At 51.8% G+C, this 23,038-nt stretch overlaps 1 protein-coding gene across 1 annotated transcript; it reads left to right on the top strand.

Moving 5' to 3' along the window:
* The first annotated feature begins 1,592 nt into the window (after positions 1 to 1,592).
* On the top strand, positions 1,593 to 22,889 carry POM121C (POM121 transmembrane nucleoporin C). The gene is made up of 13 exons (XM_049787840.1): positions 1,593 to 2,134; positions 4,184 to 4,399; positions 4,675 to 4,833; positions 7,189 to 7,269; positions 9,985 to 10,156; positions 15,516 to 15,607; positions 16,296 to 16,369; positions 17,604 to 17,728; positions 17,810 to 17,912; positions 18,020 to 18,202; positions 18,513 to 20,120; positions 20,909 to 21,031; positions 21,251 to 22,889. The coding sequence occupies exons 1-13, from the start codon at positions 1,593 to 1,595 to the stop codon at positions 21,346 to 21,348; spliced, it is 3,576 nt and encodes a 1,191-aa protein (XP_049643797.1). The 3' UTR covers positions 21,349 to 22,889.
* Positions 22,890 to 23,038: the final 149 nt, after the last annotated feature.

Below are 23,038 nucleotides of genomic sequence, written 5' to 3'. Positions count from 1 at the left end.
GACACTGGGTAACACTGGATGACACTGGGGCGGTCCCAACCAGGGTAGCGCAAGCTGGGGGTTAAGGGGGTTAAGGGGTTAAGGGTTAAGGGGACCACAGCAGGGCGGCCACCAGCAGGACATTCAGTTGGGTATGCCCGTGCCTTCCTTCTTCCTTCCTCCTGCCTTTCTTTTTCTGTGACTGTCCTGGGCTCTCTCAATGTTCTACCTTACCACTGACCCCTTGGGTCCCCAGCGTCTCAGATTTGGTGGATATGGAGTCTGTTACAGTTGAAACAGTTCAGATATATATGCCAGGGCCCAAACTTCAATCCCCAGCACCACTTGGTCCTCAACTCTGCTGGAGAATAGCCCCTCTCAGTGCCCACACCCCAGCACTATAAGGTGTGGCCCCATTGAGGGGTATTTGGTACTTGGTAGTCATCCCTACAGAAAGAGAGCAAGGAAGAGGGAGGGGGGAGGGAGAGAGAGAGAGCGCGCATGGACAGTAACTCAATGGTCAGTGTGGGGGGGGGGTGCGCGCGCGCGCTCAAAAATCACTCCTGGCAATGTTTGGGGTACTATATGTTTCAGAAATCAAACTCAGGTCAGCCAGATGTGTGCAAGACAGGTAGATACTATGCTATCTCTCCAGCTCTTGACATATGGCTTCAACAGTTATTTGTCAGAGGTTTCTAAAACACTCAATGACTTAAAACATGTTGCTTGAGGGGAAGAAAAAAAAAGTGTCGAGATTATGTTCCAAGATAAAAAATTAAAAAAAGTAGCCACCTAAGTAAATAAACAATCTCACCTTTCTTCTCTTCTGCTTTTGTTTGATTTGGATTGGCTTTTCATACCCATATCCCATACATAGCCAGCGATGCTCAGAACTAAATCCTGGCTCTGAGCTCAGGGATCAATCATGTTTGTTGTGTCAAGGAACCAAACCTGGGTCGGACGCTTGCGGGCAAGGGAAAGCGCCTTTACCCGCTGGCCCCATCCTTCCTCTCTTTTTGGTGTGCTCCTTAAACCGAATGTTTCTACGGACTTACCTCAAGATGATGATTCTGCAGTCTGCTCCTGAAAACCGTCTTTCCTTTCTTAAGGTGTGTGCGTGCGCGCGCATTCTATGGGAAAACACTTCAGAGCTTTGACTTTCCTATTTAAGTTTAGGGGAGTGCAGTGTGTGTGTGTGTGTGTGTGTGTGTGTGTGTGTGTGTGTGTGTGCCAGATGTGTGTGTGTTTTGGGGAGTGCAGCCAGGTGGGTAGGTAAAGCCAGATGTGTGTGTGTGTGTTTTGGGGAGTGCTTACCTATTTAAGTTTTGGGGAGTGCAGCCAGATGTGCCCATCAGGTGCTCACTCGGGACGGGGCCAGGCCAGTAAGGAACCGGGGTAGGCCTAGTCTAGTGCCAACAGAGCCTCCACCCGTCTTCCCTCCACTCCGACTTCCACCCGACCCGCTCGCCGCAGACTCACTGCGCCGCGCTTCCGGGTCCCGGCGGGGGCGGCGGCGGCGGTCGCGTGCGCGTGACGTCACGGCGCGCGCCGGCGCGGCGCGCGGCGCGGTGCCCGCTGGGATATTTAAGTCGTCCCCGCGGCGCGGAGCCGCGATGTGTCCGGCGGCGGCGGCGGGAGGAGGAGGCGAGCGGCGGCGCCCCATCGCGAGCGGCAGGGACGGCCGGGGCCGGGGCCGGGGCGGGGCGGCGCTCGCGGGGCTGTGCCTGCTCGGCTTCGTGCTGTACCTGGTGCCGGCCGCGGCGGCGCTGGCCTGGCTGGCGCTGGGGGCGAGCGCGGCCTGGTGGGCGCTGAGCGGCGAGCCCAGCGGCCCGCGCGCCTTGTCGCTCGCGCGTGGCCCCGCGCGCCGCCGCCCGCCGCGAGCCCCGGCCAAGTCGGCGGCGAACGGCAGCCTCGCCGCCCCGCCCAGCGCCCTCGCGGGGCCCGACCGCGCCGAGCTGCTGCTCATGGGCAGCTACCTGGGCAAGCCGGGGCCCCCGGCGCCGGCCCCCCGCGCCCACGCCCAGCCCCGCTCCCCGGACCTGCGGGAGAGGCCCGGACGCCGCCCCCCGGACGCCCGCCCGCACCACCCGCAGCACCCGCACCTGACCCCCGCCCGGCCCTCGCCTCTCCGGCCCGCCGGCCCCCTGGCCCCCCGGTAAGATCTCTACCGCCCTAGGGGTGCGGATCGGCGCTCACACCCACCTTTCCCCACTCCTGAAAGACCTAAGGGTTGATGTGTCATTTTTGGGGGGTTCGGGGGGTCACACCCGGCAGCGCTCAGGGATTACTCCTGGCTCTCCGCTCCAAAGTCGCTCCTGGCAGGCACCAGGGGACCAGATGGGATGCCGGGATTCGAACCACCGACCTTCTGCATGCGAGGCAAACGCCTTACCTCCATGCTATCTCTCCAAACCCACCTTTTCCCATTCTAAGCGGTTTGATGGGGTGTCATTTTTTTTTTTTAATCCATGAGCCACAGTGGCTCCTGTCAATGGTCTGAAGTTCCCCCCTCTCTCCACCAACCCCTCCTTAGGCTGGAGGTATGAAGCCAGAGCTTGACCCTTCTTGCTGGCTTTGGAACTGTCTGGCTCCCGCCTCGTAGATTTCGAGTCTAACGTATAGATTTTTTTTTGAGGGGGCGGTTTTGGTTTTTGGATCACACCCGGCTGTGCTCAGGGGTTACTCCTGGCTCAACGCTCGGAAATCGCCCCTGGCTATATGGGATGCCGGGGGGGGGGGGGGGGGGGGGGGGGGGGGGGGGGGGGGGGGGGGGGGGGGGGGGGGGGGGGGGGGGGGGGGGGGGGGGGGGGGGATTCGAACCACCATCCTTCTGAACGCAAGGCAAACGCCTTACCTCCATGCTATCTTTCAGGCCCCTTCTGTATAGATTTTGTGTGTGTCTAGGCCAAAGTGGGTGTTGCTCAGGAATTACTCCCTCCCTGGCGGACACCCTCCCTGGCAGACTCCTTGGACCATATGGGATGCCAGGGGGAATCGAACCCTGGTGGGCCACATGCAAGGCAAAAAGGCAAAAGATCTCCCTGCTCTGCTGTTTCTCAGGCTCAGATTTTTTTTTTTTTTTTTTTTTTTTTTTTTTTGGTGTCTTGTCGATTTCACACTGGGCTTGCAGAGCTGCTAACTCATTAGCTGAAGGGATGCTTTATTTTTCAGGGTGGTCACCCTGAGTAGTGTTTTGTGTGTATGTATATGGACATACATATATATATAAGAACCAAACCCAAGGAGGGTGTTTCCAGGAAAAAAACCTTCTTTGAGAAAACTTTATGAGAAAAGGACAAATGAAAGAGACCGCTGAGTTATACAAAAAAGAATAAAGAGCTTTGTTGAGTTATACAAAAGAATGAAGAGTTTTGGTAAAAAGTAGCAGATTCTTGCTATATCCTCTCAGCCCTTCTTATTTGCTGCTTTCACATCCCAGGATTCTCCCAGAATATGTTGCTAGAATTGTTGTGTCTGAGCTGAAATACTGACAACTGGATCACAACTAGCACTTAACTCTATAAAAGGTAGCCCAGGTAATGGAGAGCATCTTAGAGCATGAGTGTGCTCATTTCTGTAATCCTTTACTTAGGATTGGGGTCCTGAAGCCCATTGCTGGCATTGAGGGAAAAAGTCGACCTTTAGTTGAGAACTGACCGTTGAGGGGTTCCAGTGTCTGACTGGCCTGTGTTAATGATTGCTTAGCCTGTCAAAAGCTTGCGAATTTCTCTGTGGGTCCCACTAGTCCACAATCTTTCTCTGCAGTTACCCTTGTGCAGAGGTTTCCCATTTCCCTCGCCAATGGTTGATACCTGCTGTAGGAACAGCTGGTGAACAGTTGCTGGTCTGCCCGCCCTGATAGATGGAATATAGCTATTTTCTAGGAGGAAAGAAGTCGCCATAAAAAGTGTCTTAGGGGGCCGGAGAGATAGCATGGAGGTAAGGCGTTTGCCTTTCATGCAGAAGGTCATTGGTTTGAATCCCAGCATCCAATATGGTCCCCTGAGCCAGCCAGGAGCGATTTCTGAGCATGGAACCAGGAGTAACCCCTGAGCGCTGCCAGGTGCAACCCAAAAACCAAAAAAAAAGTGTCTTAGGTTTTGCTCAGCTCACTCAGCAAGACAGCTGAGCCCATATCTGTTCTTCAGTTCTTGGTTTCTTGGATGTGTCTTTGATAACCTCGCCTGTCTCCTGTTCTCTGCAGTGATTGTGGGACTTTACCGAATCGGTTTGTAATAACACCTCGAAGACACTATCCCATTCAGCAGACCCAGTATTCCTTGCTGGGGGTCCTGCCCACTGTGTGCTGGAATGGTTACCACAAGAAGGCCGTGCTCTCTGCTCGTAACTCCAAAATGGTGTGCAGCCCCGTCACTGTGAGGATTGCGCCTCCCGACAGCAGGCTGGCCCGCACCCCATTGTGAGTAGCTCTTCTACCCACCCGCTTCTCCCTAGTGACACACCTAGAAATGTGCCCAAGCACCGCCTTCTTGAAAGGAGAAACTTGACATGACTTTCGCATTTCATTTATTTTCTGCTAGCATTTCATTTGTTCACATAAGACTGTAGTCTTAGCAAGCCAAGCCCAATTTCTGTAAGTGTTGTACCTTCTTTGGCTTGTTCTTTTCTAGCTTTCCTGACTGAAGTCGCATGTGAGGTAAAAAGACCTTAATGCTAGATGTTGTGTCTTTGCAGATCAGAACAAGGTGTCAGCTCGCCACTGTCCTCACCGTCAAGCAATACTCCAGACCCGTGTGCAAAGGAGACTGTACTGAGTGCTCTCAGAGAGAGGAAGAAAAGGGCAGTGGAGGAGGAAGATCATATATTTGCTGAAGGCCAGGAAAACAAAAGAAGGTAACAGGCACAGCAGGGCTTTAGACATGCCCTCTCCAGAGTGAGCTGGGGGATACACTGAAATCTGCCTCATCTCACCCTCTGTGACTGGCGGCCCCACAGTGGGCATCTTCTTTGGCTCTCATGAAAAGTTCGGTAACAAGAGCTTTGATGTTCTTTATTTTCTTTTTTGTTTGTCTTGTTATGTTTGGGGTCCACACCCAGCAGCGCTCAGAGGTTTCTCCTGGCTCTGCATTCAGGAAACACTTCTAACAGACTTGGGGGACCACATGATCCCAGGGATTGAACCCGGGTCGGACGCATGCAAGGCAAACTCCCTACCTGCTATGCTCTCACTCTGACCCATGATACTCTTCATTTCTAAGGCACAGGTTAATACATTTTGTTCTTGGGTTTTGGGGGCGGGGGCTACACTCAGTAATGTTCAGGGATTACTCCTAGTGATGCACAGGATCATATGGGGTGCCAGGGATCAAACTTGGGTCAACCATGTGCAAGGCAAGCACCCTCTCTGTTTTATTGTAGCTCCAACCCTATGTTTGTTTGTTTGTTTAGGTTTTGGTTTTTGGGTCATACCCGGCAGGGCTCACAGGTTAACCCTGGCTCTGTGCTCAGAAATCGCCCCTGGCAGGCTCAGGGGACCATATGGGATGCCAGGAATCGAATCACCATCCATCTGCATGCAAGGCAAATGCCCTACTGCTGTGCTATCTCTCCGACCCCAGCCTATGTTTTGTAATATTTTTCCATAAGTGGAGATAGGGCAGCAAATTGACCATTGTTACGAGCATCATTTAATACCTGTTGTGTTTCTTTTTGTTGTTTGGTTTGGGGTCAAATTTTTTTTGTTTGGTACTCAGGGCTCACTCCTGGCACTGTGCTCAGGGATCACTCCTCACGGGCTTATGACCATATGTGGTGGCATCTTGTAGCTGTGCTGAAGTGAAGTGAACAGTAGACTGTGGTCAGTTTATCACAGTTTATCATCAAACCAATTTCATTGGGAAGGAGGGTGGACCATACCTAATAATGTTCAGGGTTTACTCCTGGCTCTCTGTTCAGGGAAACATGTATTGCCAGGGATTGATCTGAGTCCTTTACATGAAAAGTGCCTTACCCCTCTACTATCTATGTAGGCCTATTTCTATTAATATCATGAAAATGGAGTAAGTGGTCTATTTCCTGAATTTGGAAAGAAGAGGTTAAGGTCACTAGAATCAATTGCTATGGCTTGCAAAAGATTCAATTTAAAATTCCCACTCTAGGCAGCAGCCTTGCCCTTGGCAGGTATGGGCTCAGTTTTCAGCATACCATCTGATCTCCTAAACCAGCCAGGATGAAATCCTGAGTATAGAGCCAGGAGTAACACCTAAGCATCACCAATTATGGCCCTAAAACCAAAAAAGTAAGATTCCCACTCTTGGGGCCGTAGAGATAGTACAGCAGATAGGACACTTGCCTTGCACACAACCAACCCTTGTTCACTCTTTGGGACGCACGTGGTTTCCCAAGTACAGGCAGGAATAAGCATGTAGGGCAAGCTCGATCCCTATAAAGGGTAATTTTATAGCATGCTCAACTAATGCCTGAAAAAAACAGACAGTGGACCTCACACTTAAAGCCCATGCCTATGCCTATGCCCTAAGCCAGATTGATTGTACCCAGCATGTATCATTAGTACTGTAGATGGCAGAAACCAAGCAGAGAAATAATAAAATGCCTGATAATTAGAAGCATCCAGTACTGCTGACTGGAGCTGAGCTTTCCAGATAAGCACTGGGGAAGAGAACTGATGCTAGTTGCTGGTTGCCTGAGTTGGGAAGGAATGGAAACCCCCTGGCACAAAGGCCCAGCTCATGTTCTCCCTGACTGGTTTAACTTGACTCAGGGGCCTTTTAATATGTGAATCATGACTTGTTGAATTTGTTATTGTTGTAACTTTAGTATGAAGATGACAAGCAATTAGTAACTGGATTCAGAAGGGTTTTTTTTGGGGGGGGGGGGCAGGGGAATTTGGGCTACACCTGGGAGTGCTCAGTTATTCCTGACTCTGAGCTCAGAAATCTCCTGGCAGACTCAGGAAACCATATGGGATGCTAAGGATCAAACCTGGGTTTGAACCAGGTCGGCAGCATGCAAAGCAAACACCCTACCCCTGGGTATTGCTCCGGCTCCAGATGTAGAAGTTTTTGAGGTATTTTTATTCTTTGAACCAGGACCATCTTACCTTTTGGGATCTGGTGCTTGTCTAGCCTGAGAACTCTGCTATAGAAATAGTAGCAAACTTAGGGAATAGGCAGATCTGTAGTGAGAAATGATCATTAGCTCATTTGACTGGAACTTACTTTCTTGCAGGCGCCATGACAGCAGTGGGAGCGGCCATTCAGCCTTCGAGCCCCTGGTGGCCAATGGAGTCCCTGCCGCATTCGTGCCTAAGTGAGTGAGAGTCCACCAGAGGGAAACTGGGCTTTGGGTGTATAGATCTTTCTCTGAGTATATACTTTGCCTTGCCTTGTTAATTCATGTTCAGGCCTTTACAAGGAGGAGGGGATTGAGAGATAGGAGTCATAGTACTGCAGTTTAGAGCATTTTGCCCTGCAGAAGCCAGGGGTGGAATAATTCCTGAGAGCAGGGCCGGAGTAAACCCAAAACATTGCTAGGTTGTCCCCCAAAAAATAAAGTAAAATGGGGCCGGAGAGATAGCATGGAGGTAAGGCATTTGCCTTTCGTGCAGGAGGTCATCGGTTCGAATCCCGGCGTCCCATATGGTCCCCCGTGCCTGCCAGGAACAATTTCTGAGCCTGGATCCAGGAATAATCCCTGAGCACTGCCGGGTGTGACCCAAAAACCACAAAAAAAAAAAAAAAAAAAAAAAAAAAAGTAAAATAGCCTGAGTAGTGTTTTTGTGTACCTGTCCCATTTAAAGAATCATGCCTGCTTCTTTTTTTTTTTTTTTTTTTTTTTGGTTTTTGGGTCACACCCAGTGTTGCTCAGGGGTGACTCCTGGCTGTCTGCTCAGAAATAGCTCCTGGCAGGCACGGGGGACCATATGGGACACCGGGACTCGAACCAACCACCTTTGGTCCTGGATTGGCTGCTTGCAAGGCAAACGCCGCTGTGCTATCTCTCCGGGCCCCATGCCTGCTTCTTTAAAATAGTTTGACATTGGGGCCAGAGAGATAGCACACCGGTAGGGTGTTTGCCTTGCACATAGCCAATTAAGGACAGATGGTGGTTCAAATTCTGGCATCCCATTCAGTCCTCCAAGCCTGCCAAGAACGATTCCTTCCTTCCTTCCTTCCTTCCTTCCTTCCTTCCTTCCTTCCTTCCTTCCTTCCTTCCTTCCTTCCTTCCTTCCTTCCTTCCCTCCTTCCTTCCCTCCCTCCTTCCTTCCCTGCTTCCTCCCTCCCTCCCTCTCTCTCTTTTTTTTTCTTTTTGGGCCATACCCGGTGACGCTCAGGGGTTACTCCTGGCTATGCGCTCAGAAATTGCTCCTGGCTCAGAGGACCATATAGGATGCTGGGGGATCGAGCCTCAGTCTGTCCTATGTTAGTGCATGCAAGGCAAATGCCCTACCGCTTGAGCCACCACTCCGGCTCCCAGGAGCAATTTCTGAGCACAGAGCCAGGAGTGGCCCCTGAGCGCTGCTAGGTGTGACCCCCCCTCCCCCGCACCAAAAAAAGAAAAGAGTTTGGCATTAGGGCCCGGAGAGATAGCACAGCGGTGTTTGCCTTGCAAACAGCCGATCCAGGACCAAAAGTAGTTAGTTCGAATCCCGGTGTCCCATATGGTCCCCCGTGCCTGCCAGGAGCTATTTCTGAGCAGACAGCCAGGAGTAACCCCTGAGTACTGCCAGGTGTGGCCCAAAAAAACAAAAAAAATAAAAAATAAAAAAGTTTGGCATTAACAGGGTGAAATACATATATATGCCAGCATAAGAGAGTTTGTAAGTATATTTAATAAATGAGTATATAAAAACAAAAAGGTTTGTGCAGTGGGTAAGATGCATGTGAAGTATGACAAATTGCAAATGTCTGTGCTTTATCTCCTTTTGAGGAAGATTTGATAGAACGGAAACTAGCTCAAAAATATGCTCTTTCTGCAAAGACCTGGGACCTCAAGGGTGAAGGCCAGCAGCCCCAGGTGTTCCTGTGTATACCCACAGAAGGGCAGCAGAGGCAGTGGGGGGGACACCACTTCTGTTCTTTTTGGCTCTGTTTAGTCGGCTCACACGGTGGTGTTGGGTTTAGGGCACCTCCATGAGAGGGGACAGGTGCAAACTCACGTTTGTTCTGAGTGAGCAACTAAGGTGTTGGGGGGAGGTAGGAGGCCCAGAGGGTGTTTGGTGGTGTGGGATACTGGGAGCCAAGGTTGCCCTTGTTAACAACAGTGCTGTCCTATAGTCCTATCTGGCCTCAGGCAGCTCCACATGTGCTTTGGGTCACTGGAACGTGCACTTTAAGAAAAGAAAGAAGTCCTGCGTCTAATTTTAAGTGTTTGCTTTCTTGTCCTGATGTTATCAGATAATGTCCTGTCAAATTACTAATAACCTGGAGGGCACTTATTCCCTGGGTTAAATCCCCAATATCGCATAAGGTCTCCTGAGCACCACCAGGGGTGATTCCTGAGTGCAGAGCCAAGAATAAACCCCGAGGGCCCGGAGAGATAGCACAGCGGTGTTTGCCTTGCAAGCAGCCGATCCAGGACCAAAGGTGGTTGGTTCGAATCCCGGTGTCCCATATGGTCCCCCGTGCCTGCCAGGAGCTATTTCTGAGCAGACAGCCAGGAGTAACCTCTGAGCACTGCTGGGTGTGGCCCAAAAACCAAAAAAAAAAAAAAAAAAAAAAAAAGAATAAAACCCGAGCACTTTGACTATGCCCCCCACCCCAAAACTGCTGTGGCTACAAAACTGAACTTGAGGTGGGGGGTTCTAGGTGACGAAGAAGGCATTGACCAGGGGAAAGGAGCCACTCAGACAGTAATGGAGGGAGGTAGACACTGGTCGGTGGTGTAGAAACATACTCAGGAGCACCCATCATTGACCGTATTGTGAAACAGTCAGTCATGGTGACTGAAACTGCCTCTAAAAGGCAAGCCAGTTGCTATGGCCAGGCCAGGCCGGGCGTCGCCTGACACTACTCTGTCCTTCAGGCCTGGGTCTCTGAAGAGAGGCCTCACCTCCCAGACCTCCGAGGACCACCTACATAAGCGTTCCCGCACATCATCCCTGAGCTCCATGACAAGCACGTGCACGGGCGGCATCCCCAGCTCCAGCCGCAACGCCATTAGCAGTTCCTACAGCTCCAGCCGGGGCTGCGCTCAGGTAAGGGTGCCTGTGAGCTGCCTTCCTCAAGCTGCTGCCAAGCCATCAAAGCTCAGGGGGAACCTTTTCAGGAGACCAATAGACCAGTGGTGCAGAAAAGCAAGGCCAGAGAGACTAAGGCTTCTGAGAAAATGGTTGTTGGAGATAATGGACCTAATTGAATAGGAAGTGGTTGTTCTTTCTGGGAGGATATAGTGTCATATGGAGACTTGCAGAGCTCCCACAGCAGCCAACTCAAGAGTCAGCTCTTTTTTGGGGATGGGACGGGGTGCATCACAAGAATTCAAGGCTTAACTCTTGCCTCTGCATTCAAGGTTTCCTCCTGGCAATACTTGATGGACTCTGGGTTGCCAGATATGTGTCAGCCATATGCAATTGTCCTCCCTGCCATACTGTTCCCTCAGAGGGTTCTGTTACTTGCCCCTCTCACACTCAGCAGTTTAGGGCCTAGTGCAGATGACTTAATTAAACTATTTTTCTCAGTCTGCAATGACTATATAGTTTCCTGGTTTGTTTTTTGTTTTGTTTTGGGGTCATACTTGGTGGCACTCAGGAGTTACTCCTAGCTCTGCACTCAGAAATCTGCTCCTGGCAGGCTTGAGGGACTATATGGAATACCAGGGGTCGAACCCAGGTCAGCTCTACTCTCAGGAATTGATCTTGATGGCCTCATATATGGGGTGCTGGGGATTGAACCCCAGTCTGCTGGCCACATGCAAACCAAGCACCCTCCCCACTGTATTATCACTCTGGCCCCATTACAGTTTAGTGGTGTTTGTTTTAGTTTTGGAGCCCATCCTGTGATACTCTGGACTCCTCTGGCTCTGCTCAGGAATCACTCCTGGCAGTACACTGGGATACCGAGGATGAACCCGGGTTGTCCATGTCCAGACGCCCTACCCCGCCCTGCTTATACTCTTTCTCTGGCCCCATTACATTTGGGGGGTGGGGGGTGTTGGTTTTTGGGTCACACCCAGCAGCGCTCAGGGGTTACTCCTGGCTCTACGCTCAGAAATCGCTCCTGGCAGGCTCGGGGGACCATATGGGATGCCAGGATTTGAACCACCATCCTTCTGCATCTAAGGCAAATGCCCTACCGCTGTGCTATCTCTCCAGCGCCCATTACATATTTTTAAAATCAAGAAGGGCTGAGAGCTATTGTAGGATGCAAAGAGGCTTTTCCTTAAAACTTACTCTGTACTGATCCTCAGCTAAGTACTTTACACTTTCTGATTCAGTTATTATAGTGAGCCTACCATGATACTCCTCCATTTTCTTAAATGGATTTACTCGGATTCCAAATATGCACACCAGGGGCTGGAGTGATACCAAAGCGGTAGGGCATTTGCCTTGCATGCAGCCAACCCCGGATGGACTCCAGTTCGATTCCTGGCATCCCTTATGGTCCCCCGAGACTGCCAGGAGCAATTTCTGAGTGCAGAGTCAGGAGTAACCCTGAGTGCTGCTGGGTATGACCTAAAAACCAAAAAACCAAAACAACAAAAACAAATATGCACAACAGAGACTAATCCCAGGGCTGAAAAGATGGGACTGAGGTGCTTGCCCACAGTGGGTGGGTCCTGTGCCTTGCATGTTGCCCCCCAAGTTTGATCCTGGCACCCGATAGAGTCCCCTAAGCCTACTGGAAGTGATCCAAATCCAGAGTAAGCCCCAAGCACTCCTGAATGTAACTCAAAAACAAAAAGAACTGTGATTTTTTTTTTTAATTAGAATGAATATCTTATAGGTATAGTCAAGACGTTTTAAAGTATCGTGAATAGTTCTTGGTTAAATCCCCAATCTGCTAATATATCTGATCCATTTGTTTACCCTTGGGGCATTTTTGTGTTTGTTTTTTCAGTATAGTTTGTTCTTAATTATATATAAATGGTACTTGTAATTATATGTAAATCACTTAAACACTTCCTAAAACATAAACAGAATTCAAATTTCTTTTTCACTCTATATTGTGCCCTTTCTCCCACTTTTTTAGGAGGGGGTTTTGGGCCCCACCAGGCAACACTCAGAGATTACTCCTGTCTCTGTACTCAGAAATCGCCCCTGGCAGGCTCAGGGGACCATATGGGATGCCAAGAATCAACCCGGGTCTGTCCCAGTTTGGCCACAAGCAAGGCAAATGCCCTATCACTGCGCTATCACTCTGGCTCCTTTCCTCAAACTTATAGTCCTTTTTTTTGGGGTGGGGGGGAGGGGGCAGGTTTTAGGCCATACCTGGTGGTGCTCAGGGGTTACTCCTGGCTCTGCACTCAGAAATCACCTCTGGCATGCTCAGAACCATATGGGATGCTGGGAATCAAACCACCATCCATCCTGGGTTGGCCGCATACAAGGCAAAACCCTACCACTGTGCTATATCTCTCCAGCCCCTTTTGTTCCTTTTTTTTTTCTTATTTGTTTTGTTTTTTGGGGGCGGCCACACTCAGGGAACAGCACTCAGAAAATACTCCTGTGCTCTGTGCTCAGAAATCACCCCTGGCAGGCTCAGGGGGACCATATCGGTGCTAAGAATCAAACCCTGTCCATCCCAGGTCGGCTGCATGCAAGGCAAACATCTGCCACTGTGCTCTCTCCAGCCCCCTTTATTCTTCTTTTTATCCCCTAAAAAACTATTGTCTCTGTAAATTTTCACCTTCCATCATTTAAGGTTATAATTACAAAGCTTGACTTTGCTTTTTACACTTAATTCCTTTCAATATATAAAATTCATTCAGGTTTTTGGTTTGTTTGGTTTGGGTTTTTTTGGGGGGAAGGGGCCACAACTGGCAGTATCTAGGGGTTATGCCTGGCTCTGCGCTCAGGAGATACTCCTGGCAGGCTTGGGGGACCATATGGGATGCTAGGAATCTCAGACCTAGGCGTCTGTGTACAAGGCAAAAACCCTCCTCACTGTACTATCACACCACCCCAAATTCGTTTGTTTGTAACTACATGATGGCCCTTAGATTCCATTGATAATGATATCTTACAAATAGTAATAGGATATATACTTATAATATACTTATACTTTCAGTATACTTACAAATAGTAATAGGATATAAATTGCACTGCAGTTGGCTGTTCCACTTCTGCAATTTTAATTTCTAGAAGAAAAATCCCCAGGTCAGAGTGGTTTTGCTAGCTGTGCAAGATACCCCTTTTTCTGTGCCCTCAGCTTTGCCCCGAGTGGCATATATCTGTGCTTTTAGCTGTCTCACTGGCCCCTCACAGCAGCCTTTGATGGTTGGAGTGAGTTTGAGCTACTTTCCATGTAGTGGCTCAATATTATGTTCCCGTAAACTTTTCTAGGGACTAAGCCAGTTGGGGAAGAGGGGGTGCCACCAGTTGATGCATCTCTTAGAGCCAGAGGCAATGAGCCTAGCTAGAGTTGCTCTGCCTTGGTCCTGCATGGTTCTCGTTCTGACCCAGCTAGGATGCTAGTAATTGCAATTCAAAAATTAGAGGAGCTTCTCTGGGCACTTTGGTGGTAGGTGGTCATAAAGTACATCAAAAGCAGAACTGTAAACACTTGGCAACACGTAACCTGAACTACAGTGGCCCAAAATTAATAAGACTGACAGGCACTGATATCGGTACTTTACTATTTCTTCCCAAGGGGCCATGGTGGGTAGAATAGTGGTAGGGCGTTTGCCTTGCACTCAGCTGACCCAGGACTGAAGGTGGTTGGATTCCCGGTATCCCATAGGGTCCCCATGCCTGCCAGGAGCGATTTCTGAGCACAGTGCCAGGAGTAACCCCTGAGCGCTGCCAGGTGTGATGCAAAAACAAAACGAAAAATAAAAATAAATATATAGGGACCAGAGCAATAGCACAGCAGTGGGCATTTGCCTTGCACACAGCCGATGCAGATGGACAGTGGTTCGAAACCCGGTGTTCCATATGGTCCCCCAAGCCAGGAGAGATTTCTGAGCACATAGCCAGGAGTAACTCTTGAGTGTCACCAGGTGTGACCCCAAAACCCCCCAAAAATAAAATAAATAAGTAAATATACATAGACTAGGGACCTGAGAGATGGCATAGCAGGGAGGGCACTTGCCTTGAATTTGGCCAACCCAAGTTCAATACCAGTGTCCCATCTGGCCCCCTTAGCCTGCCAAGAGTAATTCCTGAGTTCTGAGCCACGAGAAAGTTGACACCACCAGGCATGGCCCAACACCAAAACCCACTAATCAAATAAATCTAGAGTAATCCTGACAGAATATTGTGGACTGTATTCATGAGGCTCTGAAATGCTGAACACTGTTGCTTCTGGACTGAGCCCAGGTCTCCACAGAGCCACATTCCCTATCCTGTGACCCACTTTTTTAAGTATCTGTGACTGTTACAGTCAGATCTCTTTCCCTGCTTTTCGTAAGTAGCTACTCTTCCTCCTGCTGTGAGTGCAGATCTCACCTACTACAAGAATCAGGGCTCATTTCTCCCCCCCCCCCCCCCACAGATCAGGTTGTTCCATTTGTACTTTTTCCCTCTTCGTTCACCATTATATCTTGTGTAGATTCCTATATCGTCTACCTATTTCATTGGCTTTTTAAGAACTAGAATATGATGTGCAGGAAAATACAACAATTATGTAGCACCATGAACCACCCCCAGGTCAAAAACAAAATCATACTCAGCACCAATATGCCACTCTTGGTGGAGTGATAGCACTGCAGGGAGAGTGCTTGCCTTGCACGCAGATGACCCAGGTTTGATCCCCCAGCATCCCATATGGTGCTCTGAACCTATCAGAAGTAACCCGAGTGCAGAGCCAAGAGTAACCCCTGAGCACTCTCAGTTGCAGCCCCCAGACAAACAAAAAATAAAGAGTCGTGAAACTGAAAATGTTGAAGCAAAACTGGACTTGGTCACTGGCTTCCCTTGCTGGGCAGGTTATTGATTGTTTCCATGATTTTCACCCTAACCAAGATGCAGGAAGACCTCTGGATAGAATCGATGATTTATTTTCAGAGTATGACGGTGCTTTGTATAGATTTCCCCCATTCCAGAGTTCATGGCAGCTGGATTCCACGGAGTTTTTAATTAGCAAAGAAATACTTTTCAGGGGGCCGGAGAGATGGCATGGAGGTAGGGCTTGCCTTGCATGCAAAAGGACAGTGGTTCGAATCCCGGCATCCCATATGGTCCCCCAAGCCTGCCAGGAGCGATTTCTGAGCATAGAGCCAGGAGTAACCCCTGAGCACCGCCGGGTGTGGCCCAAAAACCAAAAAAAAAAAAAACTTTTCAGCTTGTTGTGAGAGAATCTTATGTGCACAAACTGTCTAGTCTAGTAGGGCTGCTTTAGCGCATTATGCCAGGTGCTGGGCGTGGGCCAGTGATGGGGCCTGTGTTTGGTTTCCAGCTATGGAAGAGGAGTGGGCCCAGCTCTTCACCTTTCTCCAGTCCGGCCTCATCCCGCTCCCAGACTCCGGAGAGGCCAGCCAAAAAGATGAGGTAACGGGAAAGGGGAAAGACGTAGGGGATAAATGCTGGTGAAATGCACAGTGCAGCTGTGGTATTGGGGTCTTCTCTCCCACACCCGGCCCACACTCTGCCCTAAATAGGCGAAGTGCCAGGTGGGACTTGGTGGACACCACTTCTGGCTCAGGATTCCCCCACACCCTGCTCACACCTGTCACCCACTGGGCTATTCCCATTGGGTCCAGCTTGTCTGTAGCTTCCAGGAATGTGGCCCTGAGGCAGATTTCAGGCTGGTCAGTGTGTGCTTATTTTTCGGTACAAGTGCGTACCACCAGTGGCTCACTAACCTACGTACATACACACTGGTGTCTGCACAGTGTGTTGAGATGGTTTTTCTGGGTGCTCCCTTGAACTGCTTCCATCTTTGCTATAGGAATTTATTTTTGATCTGATATTTTAAGCACGTATAGCCATTGGCCCATTGGTCATTCAAAGAGTATGGAAAATTGGGCTGGAGCAATAGCATGGAGGTAAGGCTTTGCCTTGCATGCAGAAGGACGGTGGTTCGAACGATTTCTGAGTGTAGAGCCAGGAGTAACCCCTGAGCGCTGCTGGGTGTGACCCAAACCAAAAAAAAAAAAGAAAGAAAATGGGAAATTGAGTGTGATTTTTTTTTTTTGGTACGTCTTACTGAACTTAATGGTGATTTTCCCTCCCACAGAGAAGAGGAACTTGCTCAGCCATCTAGTTCTTCAACTCCACTTGTCACAGACAAGGAGTCCCAAGGGGAAAAACGTAAGTGGGGTGAGGCAGGGGGAGGGCTATTTCTGATGCTGTGTAGCCTACCTATGGCAAACACATGGAAAGAGCACCCATGGCAGGCCCAGTCAACCCTGGCTAGGGACGAACATCTGTGCCTGTGGCACAGTCCTCATTTTTTTGCAGACACCACCCTCCAAGATCAGACTGTGAGGATTGAGTCAGAGACACACAGGTTTTTACTATTAAAAATTAGTTGGGGGGAGGGGCAGGAGATTGCACAGCAGTAGGGCGTTTGCCTTGTATGCAGCCAACCCAGGACCGATAGTTCAAATCCCAGCATCCCATATGGTCCCCTGAGCCTACCAGGGGTGATTTCTGAGTGCAGAACCAGGAGTAACCCTGAATATTGCCAGATGTGACCCAAAAAACGAAAAAAAAAAAAAAAAAAAAAAAAGGATGAATTGGACCCACTGTCCCAGAGCAGGAGAGCAAGGCCCATAAAAAAGAAGAAGAAAAAAAAAAATGAGTGGATGAGGGCTGAAGCCATAGCACAGTAGAGAGGGCATTTGCCTTATATGTGGCCAAGCTTGGTTCCTTTTTTTTGTTTGTTTTTTGTTTGTTTTGTTTTTGGGCCACACCCGTTTGATGCTCAGGGGTTACTCCTGGCTAAGCGCTCAGAAATTGCCCCTGGCTTGGGGGGACCATATGGGACGCCGGGGGATCGAACCGCAGTCCTTCCTTGGCTAGCGCTTGCAAGGCACACACCTTACCTATAGCGCCACCAGCCCCCAACCTTGGTTCATTTTTTTTTTTAACTTGATTGATTGATTGATTGATTGATTGTTGGACTACACCCAGAGGTTCTCAGGGGTCACTCCTGGCTCTGCACTCAGAAATTGCCCCTGGCAGGCTGGGGGACCATATGGGATGCCAGGAATCAAACCAGGTCCCTCTTGGTCGGCTGCATGCAAGGCAAACGTCCTATCGCTATGCCATCTATCTGGCCCCGTCAACCTTGGTTCTATCCCCAGCATCTCATATGGTCCCCAAGCCTGCCAGGAATAATTTCTGAACACAGAGCCAGGAGTGACCTCTGAGAGCCACCGGGTATGGCCCATAAACAAACAAAAAAAGTGAACAAGGCTGGAGAGATAGTAGTGAGCAAGGTTCATCCCATGCTTTGTTCTGGGCGCAAAGGACATTTGGTGCCTGGGATGGACCAGCCCCTGCATTTCCAAGCAGGAAGAGAGCAATTCTGTGTGTTCAGTTACAGATCCCGCCTCAGCCAAGAATCCAAGCTCCTTCAGCTCCCCAACGGCTCCTGTTGGCTCTGGGCAGCGGAAGCGGAAGATCCAGCTGCTGCCATCCCGGCGAGGGGACCAGCTGGCCCTGGTATGGCCAGGCCCTCTCCCAATACCCACTCAGCTCTTAGGCTCCTCCAAAATTCTCCTCCTAACTAAAACTCTTTTGCAGCCTCCACCACCACAGCTTGGCTACACTGTCACTGCTGAGGACTTGGACTTGGAGAAGAAAGCCTCACTGCAGTGGTTCAACAAGGTCTTGGAGGAGCAACCAGGTAAAGGCACCCCCCATCAGCAGAACAGGGCTGGGAGCAGGGAGCAGAGAGTGGGCACCTGGATTAGTGGGGACGCTCTGCACCCACAACTCTGCTTCCTTCCTCAGATCCTGCCTCGGGCCCTGCATCTGAAAACACGCCCGCCCCACAAACTGATTTTACCCTGACCATGCCTCCTGCTGAGACAGTAGCCCCTGTGACTGCACTGCCCACGCCCAGTGCCTCCCCGAACCCATTGCTGGAGAGCCTGAAGAAGATGCAGAGCTCCCCAGAGCCCCCCACCTCCTCAGGTTGGTGGGCGTAGGTGGATGTCATCCTTGGAACCATGCAAGAGCTGGTTATGCATAGTGGGAGGACAGATACCCAGTTTACCCTAGTGTGTATGCCAACAGGGCAGGGTGGTCTGTGGAGTGCTAGCTCTTCCTCGGGGGTCTGCGGTGTCATGGGCTTGTTCAGCTTGGTTGGGAGGGGAGCAGGTGGGTAGAGTGAGGTGACACATGTATCTGTGGGTTCCCAGGGCGGAGCTTTTCGGCATAGCTTCTTCGTGTTTCTTTGGTGACACTATCAAGCTCAGACCTGCCTTCTCTACTCTCCTTGCAGGGACTACTTCAGTGGCCACCTCCGAGGCCCCCGAGGCCCCGAAGACCCCCAGCCTCCTGTCCCCACTAGCTACCACTCAGCCAGCACCCCTCCCAGTCACCTCTGAAGATTCCAAGCCCTCGGTCACTTTCTTGGGGCTCACCTCAGCTTCATCCACCATCCCCGTCACCGAGCCTCCCAAGTCCCCGCTGACCACTGCAGCTGAACCGGCTGCTCCAGCGGCCCCCAAACAGAGCCTGCTCTTAGGAATGCTGAGTACCCCCACTTCTAACCCTTCCACTTCCATGGCTCCCGGGATGTCGTCCACATCTCTTACGTTCAAGCCCATTTTTGAGACCCCGCCAAAAAGTGAAGCAGAAGACCCCTCACCCGCATGCCCCTCCAAAGCAGCTACGGTCACCCCTGCTTCATCCAACTCCGTCGCTCCCACGACCACCAGTATCTCATCCCCCACATTCAAGCCCATCTTTGACGGCCTGGGGCAGCCTGCATCTGTACCCCTGATAACCCCCTTCTCCTTTGTCCCAACTCCTTCAACTACCACCACCACCACCACCACCACTACCACTAGCACCCCCCTCTTCGTTGCCCAGACCAGTGCTACCGTCTCGGCACCTGCGGCCACAGCCAGCACGGCGCCAGCCTCAGCCACAAAGGCAGCATTTGCCTTCACTATGAGCAGCTCTGTGAGCACCAGCAGTTCCACTGCCGCTGCTTCCTCCCAGCCTTTCCTCTTTGGGACTTCCCAAGCCTCTGGTGCCAGCTTCACCCCTTCCCTGGGCTCTGTATTCCAGTTTGGCAAACCCCCAGCTGTGCCCACCACCACCACCACCACCACTGGCCAGCCCCTGCCCAGTGCCCCCCCGGCCAGCAGCAGCAGCAGCTTCAGCGGTTTCGGCAGCACTCTGACCACGTCCACACCTGCTGCCACCAGCCAGGCCACGCTTACCTTCAGCACCACCACTCCCGCCTTCAACATTCCCTTCAGTTCGGCCACCAAGGCCCCGCTGCCCTCATACCCAGGGGCCACGCCCCAGCTCACTTTCGGAGCCACTGATGGCCAGTCGCAGGGGACAGCCAAACCAGTGCTGGCCCCGAGCTTTGGCACCTCTTTCACTTTTGGGAACCCCACGGCCCCCACCCCAGCCCAGCCCACCTTTGACAGCACCACCCAGTACTCTTTTGGGGCCCTCAAACCTGCAGCCTCTGCCTTCGGTGCCCCTGCTACCACCCAGCCGGCCTTCGGCAACACCACCTCAGTTTTCTCCTTCGGTGCTGTCACCACCTCTGGTTTCGGCACCACCACCCAGACACCCAGCAGTGGGGCTGGCAGCTCCTTGTTCGGCAGTACTGCCCCAGCCCCTTTCACATTTGGGAGCTCTGCGGCCCCGGCAGCCAGTGGGGGCTTCGGGATCAATGTGGCTAATCCGGGTGCCAGCTCCACCGCCGGGGCTTTCAACTTCGGGACAGGACAGAGTGGGACCACCACTACCGGTGCAGCCCCCTTTGGGGGGGGCTTGAGCCAGAACCCCTTGGCCGCATCCAGCCAGAGCACACCCTTTGCCTTCAATGTGGGGAGCACGTCCGAGAGCAAACCTATGTTTGGAGGTGAGCTTGGGCTTGTGTGGTCAGGGCCCTGGTAAGGGGCAAGAAGACAGATGCTGGAATGGGCCCAGGAGGGGGCAGTGGGAGCCACTACAGGGGTGGCAGGGTGTGGTGGACAGACCAGGAAGCAGCAGGCTCTGGGGCCAGGAGCAGTGGCTGGAATTTAGAAATGGAAAGTTGCCAGCTTGTGTGTGTGTGTGTGTGTGTGTGTATGCGTGTGCTTCGTTCAAAGTGCAAGCAGAGAAGGAAACTGGGGTGTGTGTGTGTGTATGTGTGTATCGATTGACTTTTGACACCCTGAGAAGGAAGCAGATGTGTGGGTGTGCTTCAAAGTGCAAGCAGAAAAGGAAGCGTGTGTGTGTGTGTGTGTGTGTGTGTGTGTGTGCCTCGCACTTCATTCAAAGTGCAGAGAAGGAAGCAGTGTGTGTGTGTGCGCGTGTGCGCGCGTGCACGCGCGCATGCGTGCCCTGGGCTAAGCCTGGCTGTGGGGAACAAGGGCTGACGAGGACTAGAGAAGGCTGGGGAGGTGGAGGCATGGGCCAGTCATGAACATGGACATTTGCCCTGCTGAGTAGCTTGATCAGGACCTTCAGGAAATGAGCAGGTTTGGGTTTCAGCAGATATGGACAGCTGAAAAGGCACATGTGCTTGCTCCCTTTTGATTGTTGGCTGACAAGCCAACAGGACAGTGGGTCTCACTGGGAACTCTTGGGAACCCACATGCTGAGATAGCCCTACTCAGGCTTCCCTCTGGGATTTCCAGTCATTTCATGACACTTCTCTGTCTCTAGGCACCTCCACGCCCACCTTTGGGCAGAACAACCCCACTCCAGGGGTGGGCACATCGGGCAGCAGCCTCTCCTTTGGGGCATCCTCAACATCCACCCAAGGCTTCGTTGGAGTTGGACCATTTGGTAAGTACCATCAGGATGCAGCGGGGCCAGGGTCTCAACTCGCGGGCCCTCCACATGCAGACAGTACAGTGGGGCCGCAGCCAGGACGGTGGCTGTGGAGTTGGGCAAGTGGCACCCTGGGCCTGTTTCCCACCCAGATTCTGGTAGGCCCTGGGTTTGCCCACTGGGCCTGTGCTAAGATCTCCGGGGCTGCCCTGACACCTTGTTACCTCTTTCCAGGATCAGCTGCCCCTTCTTTCTCCATTGGTGCGGGATCCAAGACTACAGGGGCTCGGCAACGGCTGCAGGCCCGAAGGCAACATACCCGCAAAAAATAGGCCCAACCTGGGCTTGGCACCTGTGAGGGCCTCCAGCACGCTGGTCCCCGGAGGCCTCAGCCCAGGGTAGTGGTCACAGTCCTGAGCCTTCCCTGCAGGGGGCAGGAACCGGGTCAGGGGGGCCTGCCAGAAGCCCAGCCCCCCGGTAACCATCCCTCAGGAGGCTGTACATAGTGCCCGCCTGTCCCCAACTCGATTAGTGTCTGAGCTTCCCTGGGGCTCACTTGCGCCTTCACCCCAGAGCTGGCGCAGCCCTCATCCCAGGCTTCTCCCGCGCCTTCAACGGGGCCAGACCAGCCCTAAAGCTTTACCTGGCTCGGCCATTAAAAGCGGCTCTCGGGCCTGTGTCCTGCTGCTTGGTCCCTCACTGCTTTCCTGGGAAATGCCCTGGGGTCCAGCTTTGCCTCAGAGACCCCAGTGGGTGCTGTTCCTGCATCCCCTCCCCTGCCTCCCTGCTTGGTGGCTCAGGACTGTTGGCTTGGCAGTTCCTGGGGTGACCCCTGGCTCCAGGAGAGGTGAGGCTGCACCCCTGAGGCCCTTGGTCTCACAAGCCCCCCCCCCCCTCCTCACCCCTGCCCACCCCCAGGATTGTCTGTAAAGCCTTGTTTGTGTTGCTGTCTGATGCTCATGTCTAGTGCTCTTTGAATCGAGTTTGGAGGAAGAATTGAATTGTATGAGTGGCGGCATGTTGCTAGTGCCGGACTTACTGTTTCCAGCAAGGAGCACCCGCTTCCGGCCAGCGGGGCTCCCAGATTTGCAAATGGTGTTTGGATTTCAGGGCCGGCAGCCCGGGAGGATGGGGCCAAGGGGGGAGAGATCTCTCTCCTGTTCATTCATGTGACCTCATTGGAGGCCAGTCGCACCCCGCAGGGTTACATGACACTGACCCACACTGTAAAATACTGAGTTACATCCCCCTGCAGGCCTCCAACCCCCTTTTTTCTTTGCTCTCACACCTTGTGCCCCAGGCCCAAGAGCCTTGCTGCCGAGCTCATCCTCTTTGGGAGAAGTATGAATGCGTGTGTCTAAATTAAAAGAAAAAATATTTAAACATTTTTTAACAAAATAAAAAATTTATTTTTGTATTTAAGCTAAATTGCCTTTTAAATTCCTTCAAGCTTGGTTCATGGAGGCGGTTCAGTGTAGATGCTCTGACTAGAAGTAGATGTAGTTAAGTTATGCCTGTGAGGAGAGCCGGGCCACCCTCCCGGACACGGTCTAAGAAACGTGTAATTCTTATTTTAGAAATGTGACGTAGATGTTACTAGTCCCTCTCCCCCTTGGTGACCGAGGTTGAATGTTTTCATGGCAGGGGACTATTGAGCCCCAACTGTGTGGAGCTGAGGAAGGCCAACATGGCACGTAGCTGGCAGCAGAGAATGGGCGGAGGTGAGGGCATGGGCTGGGCACCTCAGCTCCACAGGCAGGCGGGACCATGCCTGACAGCCTCAAGGGAGGCCTGGCCAAGCACTGGCAGGGACGGGAGGAGGCTGGGACTTCCACGCAAATAAAGACTTGATTCTTGTTGAGTCCGGATGGAACTTTTTGTCTGGTTGTGAGTTTTCTCTCATTGCATCATTAAGGAAGACCTGGGGCCAGACCACAGCAGGGAGGGTGGGGCCAGACCACAGCAGGGAGGGTGGTTTCCTTATACATGGTTGACCAAGTTCAATCTCTGGCATCCCATTTA

Source organism: Suncus etruscus, chromosome 15, assembly GCF_024139225.1.
Source record: "Suncus etruscus isolate mSunEtr1 chromosome 15, mSunEtr1.pri.cur, whole genome shotgun sequence".
Taxonomy (NCBI): domain Eukaryota; kingdom Metazoa; phylum Chordata; class Mammalia; order Eulipotyphla; family Soricidae; genus Suncus; species Suncus etruscus.
This window is presented reverse-complemented; position numbering and strand designations above follow the sequence as displayed.

Excerpts from the sequence above, each read along its gene's own strand:
- POM121C (XM_049787840.1), top strand. The coding sequence starts at position 1,593 with ATGTGTCCGGCGGCGGCGGCGGGAGGAGGAGGCGAGCGGCGGCGCCCC. Across the intron at positions 16,370-17,603 it reads GGAGTCCCAAGGGGAAAAAC|TTACAGATCCCGCCTCAGCC; the intron begins GTAAGTGGGGTG and ends CTGTGTGTTCAG. Across the intron at positions 21,032-21,250 it reads CGTTGGAGTTGGACCATTTG|GATCAGCTGCCCCTTCTTTC; the intron begins GTAAGTACCATC and ends ACCTCTTTCCAG.